Source organism: Phocoena phocoena, chromosome 2 (assembly GCF_963924675.1).
Source record: "Phocoena phocoena chromosome 2, mPhoPho1.1, whole genome shotgun sequence".
Classification (NCBI taxonomy): Eukaryota; Metazoa; Chordata; class Mammalia; order Artiodactyla; family Phocoenidae; genus Phocoena; species Phocoena phocoena.
The window spans coordinates 165,270,468-165,290,665 of NC_089220.1; the positions used below are offsets into that span (position 1 = coordinate 165,270,468).

General features: G+C 39.7%; 1 protein-coding gene across 3 annotated transcripts in view; it reads left to right on the forward strand.

Annotated features, from left to right (window-relative positions):
• ARMC3 (armadillo repeat containing 3) overlaps positions 1-20,198 on the forward strand; it is a 95,519-nt gene that overhangs the window by 52,620 nt on the left and 22,701 nt on the right. For 2 of the 3 annotated variants that reach the window (XM_065871186.1, XM_065871187.1), the window contains exons 10-12: positions 13,706-13,955; positions 18,018-18,154; positions 18,980-19,148. In XM_065871186.1, coding sequence (XP_065727258.1) covers positions 13,706-13,955; positions 18,018-18,154; positions 18,980-19,148 — 556 coding nt within the window. Of the gene's footprint in view, positions 1-13,705; positions 13,956-18,017; positions 18,155-18,979; positions 19,149-19,259; positions 19,416-20,198 lie in introns of those variants that run through there. The other variant, XM_065871188.1, reaches the window with a different exon arrangement.

Sequence of the window (20,198 nt, forward strand, 5' to 3'; positions counted from 1 at the left end):
TGGCTGCTGAGCCTGTGTGTCCAGAGCCTGTGCTCCTCAACGGGAGAGGCCACAACAGTGAGAGGCCTGCATACCGCAAAAAAAAAAAAAGAAAAAGAAAAACTCTTCCAACAAACAAAAGCCCAGGACCAGATGGCTTCACAGGTGAATTCTATCAAACTTTTAGAGAAGAATGAACACCCATCCTTCTCAAAGTCTTCCAAAAAATTGCAGAAGAAGGAACACTCCCAAACTCATTCTATGAGGCCACCATCACCCTGATACCAAAACCAGACAAAGATACAACAAAAAAAGAAAATTACAGACAAATATCACTGATGAATATAGATGCAAAAATCCTCAACAAAATACTAGCAAACAGAACCAACGACACATTAAAAGGATCATACACCATGATCAAGTAGGATTTATCCCAGGGATGCAAGGATTCTTCAATTTACGCAAAGTAATCAATGTGATACACCATATTAACAAACTGAAGAATAATAACCATATGATCATCTCAATAGATGCAGGAAAAGCTTTTGACAAAATTCAACACCCATTTATGATAAAAACTCTCCAGAAAGTGGGCACAGGGGGAACCTACCTCAACATAATAAAGGCCATATATGACAAACCCACCGCAAACATTATTCTCAATAGTGAATAAATGAAAGCATTTCCTCTACGATCAGGAACAAGACAAGGATGTCCACTCTCACCACTATTATTCAACATAGCTTTGGAAGTCCTAGCCATGGCAATCAGAGAAGAAAAAGAAATAAAAGGAATACAAATTGGAAAAGAAGAAGTAAAACTGTCACTGTTTGCAGATGACATGATATTATACATAGAGAATCCTAAAAATGCCACCAGAAAACAGAGTTAATCAATGAACTTGGTAAAGTTGCAGGATATGAAATTAATGCACAGAAATCTCTTGCATTCCTATATACTAATGATGAAAAATCTGAAAGAGAAATTAAGAAAACACTCCCATTTACCATTGCAACAAAAAGAATAAAATACCTAGGAATAAACCTACTTAAGGAGACAAAAGACCTGTATGCAGAAGACCATAAGACACTGATGAAAGAAGTTAAAGATGATACCAACAGATGGAGAGATATACCATGTTCTTGGATTGGAAGAATCAATATTGTGAAAATGACTATACTACCCAAAGCAATCTACAGATTCAATGCAATCCCTATCAAATAACTAATGGCATTTTTTACGGAACTAGAACAAATAATCTTAAAATTTTATGGAGACACAAAAGACCCTGAATAGCAAAAGCAGTCTTGAGGGAAAAAAACGGAGCTGGAGGAATCAGACTCCCTGACTTCAAACTACACTACAAAGCTACAGTAATCAAGACAATATGGTACTGGCATAAAAACAGAAACATAGATCAATGGAACAAGACAGAAAGCCCAGAGATAAACCCACGTACCTATGGTCAACTAATCTATGACAAAGGAGGCAAGGATATACAATGGAGAAAAGACAGTGTCTTCAATATGTGGTGCTGGCAAAACTGGACAGCTACATGTAAAAGAATGAAATTAGAACACTCCCTAACACCATATACAAAAATAAACTCAAAATGGACTTGAGACCTAAATGTAAGACTGGATACTATAAAACTCTTAGAGGAAAACATAGCGAGAACACCCTTTGACATAAATCACAGCAAGATCTTTTTTGATAAACCTCCTAGAGTAATGGAAATAAAAACAAAAATAAACAAATGGAACCTAATGAAACTTCAAAGCTTTTGCACAGCAAAGGAAACCATAAACAAGACGAAAAGACAACCCTCAGAATGGGAGAAAATATTTGCAAACGAATCAATGGAGAAAGGATTAATCTCTAAAATATATAAACAGCTCATGCAGCTCAATATTAAAGAAACAAACAACCCAATCCAAAAATGGGCAGAAGACGTAAATAGACATTTCTCCAAAGAAGACATACAGATGGCCAAGAAGCACATGAAAAGCTGCTCACATCACTAATTATTAGAGGAATGCAAATCAAAACTACAATGAGGTATCACCTCACACCAGTTAAAATGGGCATCATCAGAAAATCTACAAACAACAAATGCTGGAGAGGGTGTGGATAAAAGGGAACCCTCTTGCACTGTTGGTGGGAATGTAAATTGATACAGCCACTATGGAGAACAGTATGGAGGTTCCTTAAAAAACTAAAAATAGAATTACCATATGATCCAGCAATCCCACTACTGGTCATATACCCAGAGAAAACCATAATTCAGAAAGACACATGCACCCCAATGCTCATTGCAGCAGTACTTACAATAGCCAGGTCATGGAAGCAACCTCAATGCCCATCAACAGACAAATGGATAAAGAAGATGTGGCACATATATACAATGGAATATTAGCCATAAAAAGGAACGAAATTGAGTCATTCATTGAGATGTGGATGAATCTAGAGACTGTCATACAGAGTGAAGTAAATCAGAAAAACAAATATCGTATATTAACGCATGTATGTGGAACCTAGAAAAATGGTACAGATGAACCGGTTTGCAGGGCAGAAGTTGAGACACAGATGTGGAGAACAAACGTATGGACACCAAGGGAGGAAAGCCGCAGCGGGGTGGGGATGGTGGTGTGCTGAACTGGGCGACTGGGATTGACATGTATCCACTGATGTGTATAAAATTGATGACTAATAAGAACCTGCTGTATAAAAAAATAAATAAAATTTAAAAATTTTTTTAAATACAAAAAATATTAAGAAAAAAAAGCAGACTCACAGATAAAAAGAACAAACTAGTGGTTACCACTTGTGGGCGTGGGCAATATAGGGGTGGAGAAAAAAGGGTTATCATGGGTTTATATGAAGTCACGTGTGTGAAACTTTGGGAAATTGTAAAGCACTATATAAAGTTTTTTAAATCTTTCATTCAATAAATAATTATTTACAATACAATTATTTTAATACCTTTAGAGAAGTCAAAACTGTGATTTTGATATAGAAAGTAATCAGGTCTCTGTTGTCTACACATGGATCATACTAACTAACTCTGATTCTTCATACTTACTTCATGTTCTCTCCATAAAGAACTGGGCAATTTCCTTAAATCTGAGAGACCTTGTTATCTCCTCTTTCTTATTTTTTTTGCGGTACTCGGGCCTCTCACTGTTGCGGCCTCTCCCGCTGCGGAGCACAGGCTCTGGACGCGCAGGCTCAGCGGCCATGGCTCACAGGCCCAGCCGCTCCGCGGCATGTCGGATCCTCCCGGACCGGGGCACGAACCCGTGTCCCCTGCATCGGCAGGCGGACTCCCAACCACTGCGCCACCAGGGAAGCCCTTACTTTTTGTTTTTAATACCCCTTCTTGACTTCCCACAACAGCAGTGACTCAAGGAAGTTTTAAATGGCAGCACATATAGTGGTTACTTAAAAAAAAATTTTTTTTTGATTGATTGCTGGGCCACCGCTTGCTTCCACAATACCAGAGACAAAGAACTCTTCCCTGGGGACCATCCTGCCATCATGTAACCTACAGTCAGGACCACAATAAAGGAAATGAGGGAGATGAGTAAGGATTATGCCCCAAGGGGACTCCAGAAAGAGACAGAATGCTGCTAAATTATATGGATGTGCATTTTGAGTGCTTTGGGAACTTTTCAGCGTCCTCATTCTACATGGATGACGTGTCATTTTGTATTATCAGTATTAATATTTCTCTTCACTAACATAGAAATAAAGCAATTAGTGAATAATTTTAATACCTAGTAGAATTATTCATGGGGTACTATGCCTAAGAAAGCCATGTAATGTGTAGAGAAAATTTTTGAAAGATATTCCACATACAGAACTTCAAGAAAAGACAGCACTTCATTTATTCACAGTGACCCAACTCCCTATCCATTCAGTATTGTTAGGGAAGGGCCTGACCTTGAGTGACTTCTTGGAATGTTAAATCTCTCTAGTGTGCATACAAAGCACTTTTCAAAGCTTTTTTAAATTCCCACCCCATTAAATAGAGTTAGTGGAAGTTAGTATACATGTATATTTATTTTTACAAATATTTTAATTCCTTTTATTCTGTAGACTTAAGTATAGACTAGTGCTGTTCCTTAAAATTGCCTATATTTTCTTGTGTACTTGAGGCTGTAGTGCAGTGAATGATGATGGTCATTTTGAAGGAGGGAAAAAACCACCTCTCAAAGCTGGCAAAACATCACAAGATTCACTTCCACATCTCCATTCCTCTACAGGAAGAGATGGGATACATACCTCCCAGATGGCTAGAGATGTGTACCATCACCATTTGAGAATAAACTTTAACATCCGTTCTAGATCATACTTCTTGGCCAATATGCACAGATTCACTTAGAATAAGTGATCTTGTCGCTTACAGTACTTTAGTTTTATCAAAGAAACATTGACCATAGAAATAATCCACTGTGATTTACAACATTAAAATGCAGTCTCGGGAAAAATGAAAACTCATGTTACAGACGTGGTGTATGGGTTGGACTTGATAATGCTAAAGTTCTGCGGTTATTGTCTTTGTTAGGGTTTTTCACAGGGAAAATGTTTTCAGAGTTCCATATTCCTTCTAACAGTGGAGGAACTGTGTCTTCATACTGACCCCTAGTGGCAGTTTAGGAAGAAGTTGGGGGAGGGGCAAAAAAGGTAATAGAAGGTTTGTTCTGTATTTTAGTGAAAAGGCACACTAATTTAATTTGAAATACTCTTCAATGTGTCTAAAATAATATTTTAAAATATTACTGAAAGATTGTGATCTGGAAAGCATACCATTGTGGTGCTTTTAAAGAGATAGTATTCTACTGCTAACTGTGTGTTAATAGATGCTTGTCTTCGTCTCTTTTTAAGGTGAAGTCATTTCAGAATATTTTGACACACTAATTGTCCTGGTGACTGAATATCGACTGTGCTATGTAACCATATAGGATAAATATAATACACTTAACCGACATAAATTAATCTTGTTGTTAGGTACTTACTCTAGAGTTGAATTTTTGCTCTTGACTTTATATAACAGAAAAGATTATTTTGTTTTAAAATTCTGACATATCACTTTGTTGTCAGATGCTACCTCCTTTGAATTAGAATGCTCACAATATGAGAATTCTGCAAGAAAACTTGAGTTAGTTTCCTTTTAGAAAGTTCAGTTTTGTAGTAAGGATGTTTCAAACTTTTGTATTCAGTATGATACCTCAAAGAACTTTATTTAAAGTGTTCTTCACTATTTTAAAAGCCTTCTGAGTTAATAGATAAAATAGATGGGAAGCATCTTCATGGTAAATTTAAGTATTATTCTTGCCTTATTTCCATCCAGGTTTACTGAGTGGATACTTTCCATTTCTACCCCACTTCAGTGCCTAGATTCTTCTCTGCTGTGTGTTGATAGATGCCTCTGATTTGAAGGAATATACAGAATGAAAAGCTGGATTTTGCAATAAAAACAAGTTGATTCCATACCCCCATTTTGTGTCAGCCTAGTCGACCTTCACAAACAGTATGAATTTTGTCGGCTACAAGTTTTGTAAGGCTAGGTGAATCCCATGAAATGTTCATTTAGAAACTTATCTATGCTGCTTTTATTACCTAGAGAGCAGAGACTAACATTTGCATAAACTTATTTTAAATTTGCTGCTACATCCTTCAGGTTTAATTTCCACTGTTACTGATTTTAAGAGGAAATTATCAAACAGTTTGGATACCTTTATATTGTGTGATTTTTCTCTTAAAATTTGAAGCAGTGCTTAAAACCTACATAAATTCCACTTTTACTCGTCTTTGACTTTTCAATATTAATCCTTTTCCTTGATTTTTCTTCCCTCTGAAAATGGCCTTTATTACTCATTTGTTGCCTAAACAAAGAGACTTGGGTGGGATGCTTGAGGAAACTGCTTCTGCTCTAGCCCTGCAGGGGTTGGAGATTTGACCGTCTAGCTGAAGAGTTGTCTGAAAATGAAAATTTCATACACACATGCAAATTTGGATATAGGATCCTATTTTCCCATGATCCAAGAAATGGGAGACAGGATATAGGAAAATCTCTGCCCCTGTGGCTCACTGAGTATGCGTGGATGATGGTGATGATGATGTTGATAGTGATGGTGAAGGTGATGATGATGACAGTGATGATGATGGTGATGATACCTGGCCTGTGTGGCCAGGCGTTGGGCTAAGTACTCCAAACGGAATGTATCACTAAATCCTTGAAGCAGTCCTGTGAGGTAGGGAATATTATCATCACATCCATTCTGCAGATGAGGAAATATAGGCACTGTCTTTGCTCAAGTTCACAGAGGTGGGATGCACACTTCACACCGAGGCAGTCAGCTATGTATATCCAGAGGGAGCTCGTGACTCTTCTCTCTCTCTGCCTCTTGCTCACTATCTCTGCGACTTTGAACTTCTCCAAATCTTCCAACCAAATGTTTCCCTTTGCCTTCCTGGTCTTTTTGGATTCTTCCAGACTGCAGGCACCTTTGGAGAATTGAATTTCGATCCCCTCCTTTCCTTCCTTCCTCCTTTCTTCCAGGTTCCTTTCCCTGTTTTCCCTTCTCTTCCTCCTCTTCCTTATATTCTCTTTATAAGAGAATGAGAAAGAGGAAAAAATGTATCCAATGGTTAGTAAGAATTTCCCACTATGCTATACATCAAAATGGTCTCCCTTATTTCTCATTCCCTGAGGAATGATGAAGTGAACCAAATAGATTCTGGTTCTTTTTTTTCTAGAAAATACAGTACTTTTTAAAGCTTAAGAGACTGATAATTGTAAAAAAGATAGTCAGATCATCATGGTTTAATTCTGTGTCTGTTGACTGACTTGCTTCCTGAGCAAGTCTTACTCTCACTAAATATTATCTTTCTTAACTCTAAAAATAGTGAATCTGGATTATCTATTATATTTTGTGTGTCTAAGCGATTACCCTTGACCCAGGATCACAGGGAGCCTGGAACATACCTTTCACTAGGAACTAGATGGGGTCACTCTTTACCACTTTTGTCATTTTATCCCAGAGGCTAAGGAAGTTATTATCTGTGAATTTCGGTTTCTTTTGTAACTATTTCACAGTTACTTGGGTGTTCTTTATGTGCCAGGTACTGCTCTAGGCTGTAGGGATCATGACAATGGTTCCATGAAACTGCTTTCATGAAGTCTACAGTTTGGACAGGGAGACAGACAACACATGAGTAATTTTAAGGTAATTTCAGAAGTGATAACAGTATAGATGAAATAAAACAGCACGAAGTCATAGAGAGGGACATGCATGACACCAGCGTTGTGAAAGGGGTCACAGGAATGACACAGCTCGTCAATGACTGTCTCTCTGACATTAGAGCTGATGAGATGAGGGTAGTCCTGGCAAGGGCCAGGGGGTTTTATGTGCCATCACACTAGAGATTTCAGCGTCCTTATTTTTTTCAGTTAAGAAAATCAACAACGTGGTATCTCTAATTACTTTGGGATTGTGGCCCTTGTCATATCCAGTTATGTAAATAGACTGCTTTCCAGGCTAAACAGAAACATTTGGTAACTGCAGAAGCCATTTATTATGAATGTTCTAACACCTTGACCATTATTCCTATTTTATCAGGAGACAAGTCAGCCATGTAAAATGAAGACAGTTGTTCTTTCCTGATGGCAGCTAGTTAATTATTGGCAGGCATTCCAGCATTTTGAAACAGAAGGTGGCATGTATGGAAGTGAAGTATCGTGACTGAACAGATAGGTCAGTAAGGATTCCACGTCACTTGTAAGAAAATTACATTTGATTTCCCTGCACCTTGACTGACTGCCTCGTAATTGGTAACAAAAGCCCGCATGCTCTCTGTGGAGGTGCTGGGTTGGCGTGTGCTCATCTCTTTGCAATTAGCAGTTTTCTCTTGAAAAATCATGATGTCACAGCAACTGTAGCATAAAAGCATGTTCTGGAAGTTCCCAAATCATACCTGCTAGGACACATTGATATGATGGAAACAATTTGGTTTCACATACTTTTAAATTTTTTTTTTTGCATTTTTTTCTTATTTTGCTATAGGATGCAAAACTTCCCACATCCGTTTCTATGTCTGGGTTTCACTTTAATAATAGTGTTACTTTACACTCTTCATTTTAAGCTTTTTGCCTGCAGCTAATTGTGATTCTCTCCCTTACTATGGATAAGGCATCTTTAAATAATACTTTTTTCAAAGGAGACAATACTCTTGGATACTTTTGTCAATCCTGGGGTTCAGCCAGAGTTGGGGGGCACATATATTAGTCTTCTGCAACTGTGGGGCTGCTGCGGGGTGATGGTTCTTTGGGACTCAGAAACTGATCAATTTAACACTCTCGACTTCTCGGGTCATTACCTTTGAAAAACTGGCTGGGATGAGAGTCAGGAATCCTGTTCACAGCATTCCAGATCCGGCTGTGATAACCAGGAGATCTGCTTATCATAACGGCCAGCACCCCACCCCCCTCGCACCTGTATAGACTCGCTGGGAGCCTGCAATTAAACTCGCCAACACTGAGTCACTGCTGCATATGCACCTCTCTTCACCACTTGCAGCGTGTCTGCCACCAATATGTCTTCCTTGGTGTGACAAACCTCATGGAGACATATGAAAAGCCGTGCTGGTGGGAATGGTTGTAATCACTGTTAACAAACAAGGTTCTGATTGCCAATATTACCATCTGTTCCAGCGGGTTCCACATATCCCCCTGTATATGGGCTCTGTTAAACAGATTTTCTATGCGGCCCAAGGTCACCCTTGATTCATGTAACCAGCCTTTGCAGATGAGTTAAATGTAAGTCTCCAAACAGCAGCAAGGATCAAAATCTGAGAGGTACCAAATCGTGTCCTCTGATGACACAACCCAAACAAACTGTGTTTGCAGAGAAAGAATATCCACATCCCTTGATACATGAGAGGGACGGATCACAAAGACATTGTTTAAAGTGCAAGATTTCATCTATTAAACTTCATATAAAAATGACTTCGTGGGGGGACTTCCTTGGTGGCGCAGTGGTTAAGAATCCGCCTGCCAATGCAGGAGACACGGGTTCCAGCCCTGGCCTGGGAAGATCCCACATGCCACGGAGCAACTAAGCCCGTGCACCACAACTACTGAAGCCCGCGCGCCTAGAGTCCGTGCTCCGCAACAAGAGAAGCCACCACAATGAGAAACCCACGCACCGCAATGAAGAGTAACCCCTGTTCGCTGCAACTAGAGAAATCCCGCGCACAGCAATGAAGACCCAATGCAGCCAAATAAATAAATAAATAAAATAGTTAAAAAGAAAATGACTTCACTATATAATCCGAGAAGCCTAGGCGTGAGGAGGAAATCAACTGCTTTTAAGAACAGCTATAAGTGATACAAGTGGAGATCCCCATATTGTTGGATCCCACCCCTTCTTGCAAACTTCACACTGAGCTAAGTACTTTTCCCTCTCCGCTTCTGGACGCCAGCAGAGGTTTTCATCACTCCCCTTGAGTTGATTCAAGTCAATTAAAATACATCGATCTTCTCGGCACTGGGGATATAAAAAGACTCACATGCTGCCTAAGAAGTAGGCACCAGGCGTAGACATGGCAGAGGAGGGGGTGATTAATAAGGAGGGGCAGTGATGGACGTGGGTAACCTCACCCAGGAAGCGGTGAGTGAGCTGGCCTTGCGGGGTCCTCAGGTAGAGGTTCGGGAGGGATCTGGGGGCAAAGGAAGCACGAGTGCAAAGGCACACCGACATGAAATAGCAGTGTACTTTCCGGGAAGCATAATAGCCGCTACTTGTGCAATTGAGCTTTTCCTTAGTGCTCTTAGTGCCCATGCTGTAACTGTGGGGCTTGGGGACTTAATATGAAAAACTATGTGCTGAATTCCTTTCCGTAACAGGCGCCGTAAAATAATATTTCGAGATTGTGACTCTTCTCTGACTGTGAACACTTGTGCCCAAACCTCATTTTTTAAAACAAAAGGAAATGTATATATACGTTTAGCAAATGAATGCTCTGAGGACATGTGAAAAAGAGACCTAACCTAGTTTTGGGGGTCAAGAAATGCTTCCTTGAGGAAGAGACATTTGTGCCAAACTTGGCAAGATGAATGGGAATTATCCGGGGGAAGGGACGGCTGGGAGTGAGACCAGAGCGTGGGCACACACCGAGGTGAGACGGAGCCTGGCGTATGGCAGGTTGCCAGAAAGGCCTAAGACACGACAACAGGAAGAGGTGGCGGGGTGCACGGGCTGGTGAGGGAGGTGGGGCCAGCTCATGCTTGGCCTCAGAGGCCACGTAAGAAATTTGGGGCTTTATCCTGAACAATGGCAAACCGTGGAAGTTTTAAGTAGGGGAGAAATAAAATTATTTTTTAAAAATCACTTAAGCTGTAAGATGGAGAAAGGATTGGAGGGGATGAGGGGAAACCTGTTAGGAGAGTACTTATATCAATCCACAAGATACAGGATGTTGAATTGGATTCAGTGAGAGAGATGGAGATGGAGAAAAGGAAGCGTTCTGAGAAATATGGAGGAGAGAAATAGTCAGGACTTGGTAATAGATTGGATACACATGACATGTCGAACTTCACTTCTATTTACATATGTCAAATGACATAAACAGATGTTTTTATACATTCCCATATTTGGTTTGTAGTTTGGTTAATTTCTGTTTCAATTTACATTTTAAACTCTTAATTGATTAAACTCCTAATTGATTAAACTCCAGCCGGATGCAGACTAATGATAGTAAATATCAGGAAATAGTTTCAGATTGCTGTGATGATATATGGCCCTGTAATTCTGGATTTTGTAACAAAGCAGTCTGACTTCTGTCCTATTCATTTGGATAATGCTCTACCATCTAGGAGACTAAAATGTGTCTTAAAAATAGGATGGGAAAAAAAATAGGATAGGCTTTAGCTTGTGTATATGTTAGACTTGGGGAAAAATAAGACAGAATGTCTTAGGTTTGAAAGCACAAAATTAATGCAATTCTTTTTTTTAAAAAAAGTACAAATTTTGCACTCTATTTCTATGACTGAAATTAGTTTTTTTTTTTAAGTAAGACTAACAGCTTGATTTTTCATATCATAAGTTAATCTCAATTATGCTTTTTGCACTTAGAGCTGCACGTAGCAAATTATGGGCAGCTATGCACATACAATATACGTTGCTCTCCCAGCTGTGCCCGTATGATTTGTCTTTTGGTGCTGGCAGTTATGTTCAATTTAGTAAAAGCTATATTCCACTGTGTACTAGAATCTTTGGTTTTTTTAAACAGCTAGGTTTTTATGTACTTCCCTTTACTGCCTCCATAAAGAGCAAAGAAAAAGCAGAAGGTAGAGTATAAATGAACCAGGGCCAGACATGCCTTCATACAGGAGAAAGGGAGAAGCAAAATCCAAGCAGAAAAGCTGACAGCAGAGACACACTTGATGAAAATCCCTGTGTCTCCATGACCCAGGTTTGTTTGTTCGTTTTTACATAAACTAGAGAAACTAAAACTATGGAGTATGATCCTGCATACTTACTTAAATTTTCCCTAAACTCCCTGATACACACAAAAGATAAAGCCTTTCAGAATTTACTAGTATGCATTTACCTAAAGCATTTCTGGCTTCTATCATGGATGCCGTTGAAATACCTCCATTGTGTGCTCTTTCTTTACTCTCCAAGATGTGTTAAAAAATGAACATTGTCAAAGATAAAAACCACTAAGTGACAAAGGAATCGTGCATTTTAGCCAAGGTGTGTTTATAATGATTTAAAAAACACAGAGTATTTGATTTAAGGAACTGATTGCATCAAGTGCATGAAAAATAATTCAAAGGAAACAATTTTCTTTGAGAAGGTTTAAGCTTACGTTAATTAATTAGAATATATGCATAATTAAAAATTCTTCTTGGCATTTTTTTAAATTCAGTGTTGAGTATGAGAAGTTCCTGGTGAACTAATATATTAGAGCCTTCAAATTTTCCCTTATTCATAAAATCAAATGACCACCATGTCAGTTAATAATAGGAGAGAGACATAAATGTGAGATTATCTTAAGAGTGTTTATTTTATCCTCTAGGAAAGGAAATTAAATGCTGTTCCTCAGGCTGCCATAGTGAGATGCAGGGCCTTCCTTCCTCTCAATATTTTTCTTGGGCTTCCTCCCAAATTTTGGTCACATGTCATCTAACCAAATTTTAGTTTTAAGGGACGCCACCCCAGAGAAAGACTAGGAGATGCCACAGAGGGTTAAACAGACACCAGGAACTGGAGGAGGGGAAACACGGAACTGAGTGCTGACTTTAACTTGGTATCAATCAGTAGGGTGTGTTTTCTGGATGGATTTATATAAACCGGGGGTAGGAGGTGCGTTCAAGGTCAACACCAAGGAGCCCTTCATTCTCCAGTGATGTTGCCTCTAGCCATTCCGTTCCTGCCCAGTGGCTGCTGTTCAGTCTCCTTCAGAGCTGGTTTGTGCCTGATTCACAGCTTCCTTTCACCTAAAGCTAGCAGTCTCCTTATTGAGGTTGTGTGTGTATTCTGCTCTCTGATGAATAATTGTGATACCTTCTGTTCTTGACACTGTCAGTTCTCCTTCACAACCAGAAAATTCACAACCAGAAAATTCAGGAGAACTGTCAGTTCTCCTTCACAACCAGAAAATTCAAGTGACAGAACCAAACTGAACTCATAAGAATACAGAGTGATGGGCTAAACTACATAGCCTCACTTCTTTTTTTCAGTGTTGGTTACTACTGTGATCCTAAATTTTTTTAAAAGTGGCAAATATAAACTGGAAAAAGATGTTCGTATTATTGAAGACTCAAGTGTATTTTTATTGTCTTGATTAACTCTATTTCTATGATGATTTAGATGGATTTTTAACATAATTTGGGGTTTTCCTTTAAAACCAGGATGCTCTATATATCTTACTGCTTGAAACATCTCTTATTTGAAGCAATTCCAAACATTAAAGAACATAATTAAATCAACTTCCACTCTTTAAAATGACCTTTTTAAAAAAATTTTATGAGCTTTTTGAGTGATTACAAAGCAAGTACTATAGAAAGTATAGTGTTTTTAAAAGGTTTAGGATTTCTAATTGTGGGAAAACGTTTTTATACTAGAAATAGGAAATTTAACAACTGAATATGCCTACATTACTAAAATTATTCTTGTCAATATCATGACTTTGATATTGATATGTAATTTGTAAAAGCAACATCCACCCCCAAAATGATTTGCTGCCTTCAAACGTGTTAACGTCTGCCTACAGTTAACAGCCTCACTTAAAAAGAGGGAAGATGAGCTGAAAATTTTTTAATTCCCATGCTCACGCATTCCTCCCATTTAAACCTTTGTTTTCTTACTGGTTAGGAATATTTTAATAGACTTTCTTTGAATAGAATTTCCTGGTCTTGTAAGTATCACTGAGTTAAAAGATGAATAGCTGTAGTAGGGTTTCTAAGAAGCAGTCATGCATTTTCCTATAACCCAAAGCTGCAGACGTAGGGAAAGGATTATTTATATTCATTTATAACCCCCCAGACTCCATTTAAATCCCCAGAGCCTCAATTCCGGGTTCATCGCCCAGATAAATTAATTTCTTTCTGAAATTGTCTTTAGGCACTCGTTTGTTTTATAAGCTTAGTTGTATGCTCCAAACATCATTTCCTGAACAGGGGTGAACGGCATTCATTTCTCCTTCATTGACCCAGCGCTGCTGCCGAAGGTGATGGTATCGATGCGTTAATCAACGCCCTGTCCAGCAAACGAGATGGAGCCATAGCCAACGCCGCCACGGTGCTGACGAACATGGCCATGCAGGAGTCTCTGCGTCTGAGCATCCAGAGCCATGACGTCATGCACGCCCTGCTCAGCCCGCTGCACTCTGCCAACACTGTCGTGCAGAGCAAAGCCGCTCTCACCGTTGCTGCAACTGCGTGTGATGTCGAGGCCCGGACAGAGGTGAGCATTTGCATCACTTTCCTTTTCTCTTTCTTCTGGTCCGTACCTACTGGTGCATTAATTTGAAACATTTTCAAGTATTTGAATCTACCCATCATTTAAGTCCCTCAAAATTGGTGCAACACATTGGAAAACAAATTAGCATCACCCAGCAAAGAAGGTGAGCGTACCCTATAATGTGGCAATTCTAGGTATAAAACTAGGTATATACCTAAGACACTCTCTTGTCTCTGTGCACCAGGAAGCATTGTTTATAACATCTCAACAGCTGGAAACAAACCAACTGTCCAGCTGTTAAGAGAATGGATACGTAAATTTGTGGTATATTCATAAAACAGAATCTTGCATCAGTGAAAATGGATGAACTGTAGCTACAGACATCAACAGAGAAGAATCTCAACCAGCGTAATGCTGAGCAAAGTCAAGTTCAGAAGAAAACAGATGTGTGAATTCTATTTATATAATGTTCCAAAATATGCAAAGCAAAGCAATATGTTGTTTAAGCACATACATATAAAACTATAAAGAAAAGTGAGAAAATTATTGACCCCAAATTTAAGAAACCGGTTGCCTCTTGGGGGATCAAGGGGGTGGATGTGTTTGAAGAGGAGCACACGGGGGTTCAAGGTCATTGAAATGCACCATTTCTTAAGCTGAGTGGGGGACACTCAGGTGTGCCTTTTGCTATGTTGCTTGAAATTATAAATATGGGTTACTCACACTCTTCCATTTCTCTTGTATTTCAAAAATTTTAAACATGGAATTGTAGTTTTTACAAGTCCATCATATAAAAGTGCGTTTGGCCCATTTCATAAAGACTTGATATAAACCTACAAATGTACCTTTTTCTCTTGCTTTTTTCCTGTTTGCGTGTCGCGTGGCACTCATTCAAACAGCCTAGGACTCTGTTCCTCTCGCCCCAGTAAAAATAACAATATGGAGCACTTACTATGCACAGCCAGTGTGCTAAGCACTTAACATGCATTTAAGCCTCACTTGAAATAGGTATGTTTGTCACTACTTCGAAAAGATACATGCATCTCAACGTACACAGCAGCATTAGTCACAATAGCCAAGACATGGAAGCAACCTAAATGCCCATTGATGGATGAATGGATAAAGAAGATGTGGTGTTTATACACAATGGAATACTACTCAGCCAGAAACAGAATGAAATTCTGCCATTTGCAACAATGTGGTTGAACCTAGCGGTTATTATGCTTAGTGAAATAAGTCAGACACAGAAAGACGAATACTCTGTTATCATTTACATGCGGAATTTTAAAAATAAAACAAACGAATGAATATAACAAAGCAAACAGACTCACAGATATAGAGAACAAACCAGTGGTTACCAGGGAGAGGGAAGAAGGGAGGGGCAAGACAGGGGCAGGGGAGTAAGAGGTACAAACTACTAGGCATAAAACAAACAAGCAATAAGGACATACTGCACAGCACAGGGAAATATAGCCATTATTTTGTAATAACTTTAAAGGGAGTATAATCTATAAAAATATTGAATCACTATGTTGTACACCTGAAACTAATATAATAAACCAACTATATGTAATCTATGTAGCATGTAAACCAGCTATACTTCAATTTTACAAAAAGAAAAGAAATAGGTACATTTGCAATCCCTATTTTATAGAGGAGGAAAATGAGGCTTAAAGAAATAATGTGCTGAAAGCAGAGTTGACGGGTCGGGAAATCAGGGACCGCGAACACACCTTTCTGCGTCCAGAGCCCCCGTCCTCACACTGTGCTGTCTGCTCAGACAACTAACAAATCTCTTCTCTCTCTTAGATATTTTTTCTATCCCCTTCTTTGTTCCCGTTGACTCAGTTCATTTGTATTCATCCATTAAGGTAGTAAGATACTCACCAAATATTTTTTTTTACCAGCTACCATGTGCCAGGCGCTGCAGTAGGCAGCAGCAACACAGTGATAAACAACACTGTGTTAGTTGGTCATTCCTCCATGCGGCTCACTGAGCAGTTCATCCATTTCCTGGAATATTGCAACTGACTCTACGGCCCTCCCTACCCCTGCCACCTCCTATTCCTCAAACTGCCTCCAGACTGATCTTTCAAATTTATGACCCTCATCACATCATTGCAAGTCCCCAGGGGTGTGCCACTGCCCCATGGGAACAGCTGAGCTGCTTAGAGTGCTATGCAAGGGCTCGCAATGATCCACCCCTACCTGCCTAAGCCTGAACTCGCTTCCCAGGTGTAACTCTACACTCCAGAAACACCATACGATTTGAATTCTAAAATTCTCTTATTTATACCTCCTTGATTTCCCTGCTTGGAAAGCTAGTCTCATCTTTGTTCACCTGATAAGTGCCTGTTTCTCCTTCAACACCCAGCTCAGCCATCCTGTCCTCCATGACGGCTTTCTTTAGTCTTCAAACGCGGACTCCAACGTCCTGCTCTGTGCTCACACCACCCCCTATGCATGCTTCCCTTGAACTCAGTTTTGCACTAGTTTTTGTATGAAAGACCATAAGCTCCCTGAGGCTTTAGGGAAGGGAACTGAGGTTTTCCTTCCCTGCGTCCATGTCATTGATCTATACCTGGCACACAGTATATGCTTAATAAACAGTTGTTGAATGAATGAGTGAATGCATGAATGGAGGAATGAGTGGTGAAATTAATAAATGAATTAGATATTTGCCGAAAGAACACGTGGAGTCAGATTGCTATCTTATACTCAGATATAAAGATGTTCAGAAATTTGGCTTGCTAAGCATCAGATGCTTCAAGTAAACTTTTCAAAGCTTGCCCAGGTTACGTGTGCTAATGTGTAATCCCTGTTAGAGTCCCTGTGTTTGAGAAGAACATGATTGGAAGTGGATCGTATCTCACAAGGGCTCCTGTCTTCAGATACTACACAGAGAGACCTGTAGAATATTCTTTTTAGTCCTCCGGGCTCAGATAATACTGTATTACATTTCAAACAGTGAGACAAGAGCTCTGTTGAATCTTCTTTTTTTTTCCCCTGATTGGAACAATTTTATACATGTGTGACTTCTTTTAATAGTGTAATTAATGTAGTTCTCCCCGATTCTCTTCTTGTTCTTTTTCTTCTCTTTTTCACTCCTTGAAGCAATATGAGTGATAACAAAATGGATCTCCTTCTGGTGAACTGCTTCAGCATTGCTTCGTCCACACTGCTGACGTCATGGCACTGTCCAGTGACACAGGTGGCACTAGCCTGCATTGGTTACTTCTGCCTAGCTTTGGAGACTGTGTCCGTTTCCTATTGCTGCTGAAACAAATGACCACAACTTAGTGGCTTAAAGCAATAAAAATCTATTATCTCATGGTTTGGGAGGTCAGAAGTCTGAAAATGGGTCTTGCGGGTTAAAGTCAGGATATCAACAGAGCTGTGATCCTTCTGGAGACTTGAGGGGGAAATCTGTTTCCGGGTCCTTTCTAGCTTTTACTGTCCACCTGCATTCCTTGGCTGTGGCCCCTTCCTCTGTCTTCAAAGCAGATTACTGCAATCTCTGTTTCTACAAGTCTCCTTTCTCTGCTTCTCACACTCTTATCTCCCTCTTGTAAGGACCCCTGTAATTAAGTTGGGCCAACCTGACAATCCAGGACCATCTCCCTATCCCCAGATCCTTAACCACATCTACCAAATCCCTCCCAGGGACAAGGGCATCTTTAGGGGCCCGTGATTCTGTCCTCCACAGGCCAGATGGACACGCAGTGGTGAGCAGCAGAGTGAATGAACGTGGGACATCCCGCTTGTAGAGGGAAGAGGACAGGCTCTTTGCCCTGCACCCACCCCATGTAAACTCACAATGACCTCCCTCAGTAACTTTACTGCAGCCTCTTCTTAACTTTGAACAGAACACCACGCTCCTGTCTGTAAGGTTTTTGCAATTGATTCTTTCCCCCTGAATTTAATAAATCTAAACATGGACACATCCTAAAATGTTTTTACATAGTCAAAACCCTTTCAACAGTCAAAAAATGAGATTTTTTTTTTAAAGCATGAATGTTTATGTTCTGTACTCTTAATGTGTAAAATTTTGGCTTCCATTTCTAGTTGAGAAATTCAGGTGGGCTGGAGCCACTGGTAAAGCTCCTGCATTCCAAGAACGACGAGGTACGACGGCACGCCAGCTGGGCCATAATGGTCTGTGCCAGCGATGAGCCCACGGCCGCTGAGTTGTGCAGGCTTGGGTGAGTGGAGCGGTCTGGAGGGTCTGGCTCAGATGAAGGACACACAGTCTTCAGGCCCGAGGAAGGTCGAGCAGAGTCTCCACGCCTACTCTCAGGCCGCAGGGCGTTCAGAAGCTCTGCGGGTCACAGTCCCTCTGAAGGGACCGCCTGCAGAAGCGGGATCCTCCCCGTTCCTCCCCTGAGAGATCTCCCCCCCCACCTCCACAAAATCATCTTCAATGTTTCCTTTTCCACTTTTTCATTCTGATAAACGCCTCTTTCACCTTCCTCTGCTTTGCTAAACACAATCTTATTTGTCGCTCAGCTTTCAAGGCTAAATTAAAACAGGCAAGCCATGAGTGCCACCTTTGTTTTCTCCCCCACAAACCACTCCACCACAATGACGCCTTTAACCAACCTCACCACGTCGGTTCCCTTACCAACAGCCTGTGAGTCAGCTGCCTTTAGCAACTCAGCCAAGAGGGTTTCAAGGTTCCACAGACAGATTTACCCTGTTTCTAGCCATTTTTGTTCTTCGTATATGTCACCTGGTTAGCTGAAAAAATTGGAGTCCGATACTAATTTTGCTTTAAATGAAGAACTTTTTCTTCCTAAAGTGTCCTTTTCAACTGTTTGATTATGAGTTTCCACATGGCATGTATGTTCTCAAAAAGGGCTGATTTGTCTTCATAATTCTGTCAGGATTAGTTTACCTAAAAGGGTGGAATGGTTTTAACCTTTCCATCTCAATCCTTCATTCAGGATCTTAGTGAGGTGTATGAATGGGAACTTACTATTGGATTGTTTATATAAGGCAAATAATGTCTTTTTTACTTTTATTGACAGGGCTTTAGATATCCTTGAAGAAATTAATCTATCAGTAAGTCGAAAAAATAAATTCAGTGAGGCAGCTCATAACAAATTGCTCAACCACCACCTGTCTCTGAAATACAGCCAGACTGGCTATTTGTCATCAAGTAACATAATTACTGATGGAGTCTATGATTATGGTCGGGTAAGTGGCAGCACTAATTTGTATTTTAGTATGTGTGATCAGTTCTTCTTGCATCGTGATGCCATTACGTTGCAATTTTATAACCGCCTAACATAATTTATATTTTTATAGGCAGAAACTTGGGAATCAGAACTTCATCCTTAAACTTTGTCTGGCTATAAGATTTTGCATTTGTGTACAGTTTTAACTAGAATCTGATGACCTGAACTTAAATTAGTTTGCTGCTGCTAGTCTCAAGTTTCAGAGAAGATATAAAGCAATCGGCTTTTATATTACTTCTAGGGCTCAGTGTTAATGATAATGTCAATAACCGAAGTATAAGTTTTTATTCTATTAATTATAATCTAATTGAAATTAACCAAATTGTAATACTGAATTTTTTTTTGTAATACTGAATTTTAAAATGTAATGTAGAAGAATATTATTTTACTTAGCTGCGTTTGTGATTTTAAAACAATACAGTGTAATTCAGTGTTAATGTTAAGAGAAATGGGAAGCTAAACATTAGAGTCTTTTTTTTTTTTTTTAACATTAGAGTCTTGAGGGCTTTTTGACATTACTGTCTAAATCAGCATGTTCTACTTCTGGAAACCAAAAGCAATAAGGAGAATAGGGAAATTTTTAAAAAACCTACAAATCCCATTTTAGGCAGAAGTAGGAAATTGGTATGATCTACAGACTTCAAAAATATTTAAAAGTCCCTGGGATCAGGCAGAAGTTACACAGGAGGAAGAATGGAAAAGGGAAAAAAAGCACAGAGAGGGACAAGAGTGGTAGCAGATCTCAGAAAGCACCATCAAAAGTCTATACTTTCCGAGGGCATGGAGAACTCAGACATACAAAAGGTATATGCTTGGTTCGCAAGGGGGTGGGTGGGCAGGACCTCAGGAACCGGGGTGAGCAGGGCTGGTAGCAGAAACCCTCTTGGACAAATTTGGTTCAAAGAAGCAGAGGAGACAGGGCCATAAAAGAATCACAGCTAAGCTGTATTTGCAGGAAACACTGTATCGTGGTAACAGAATTAGAGACATGTTGAATAACCAAAACTGC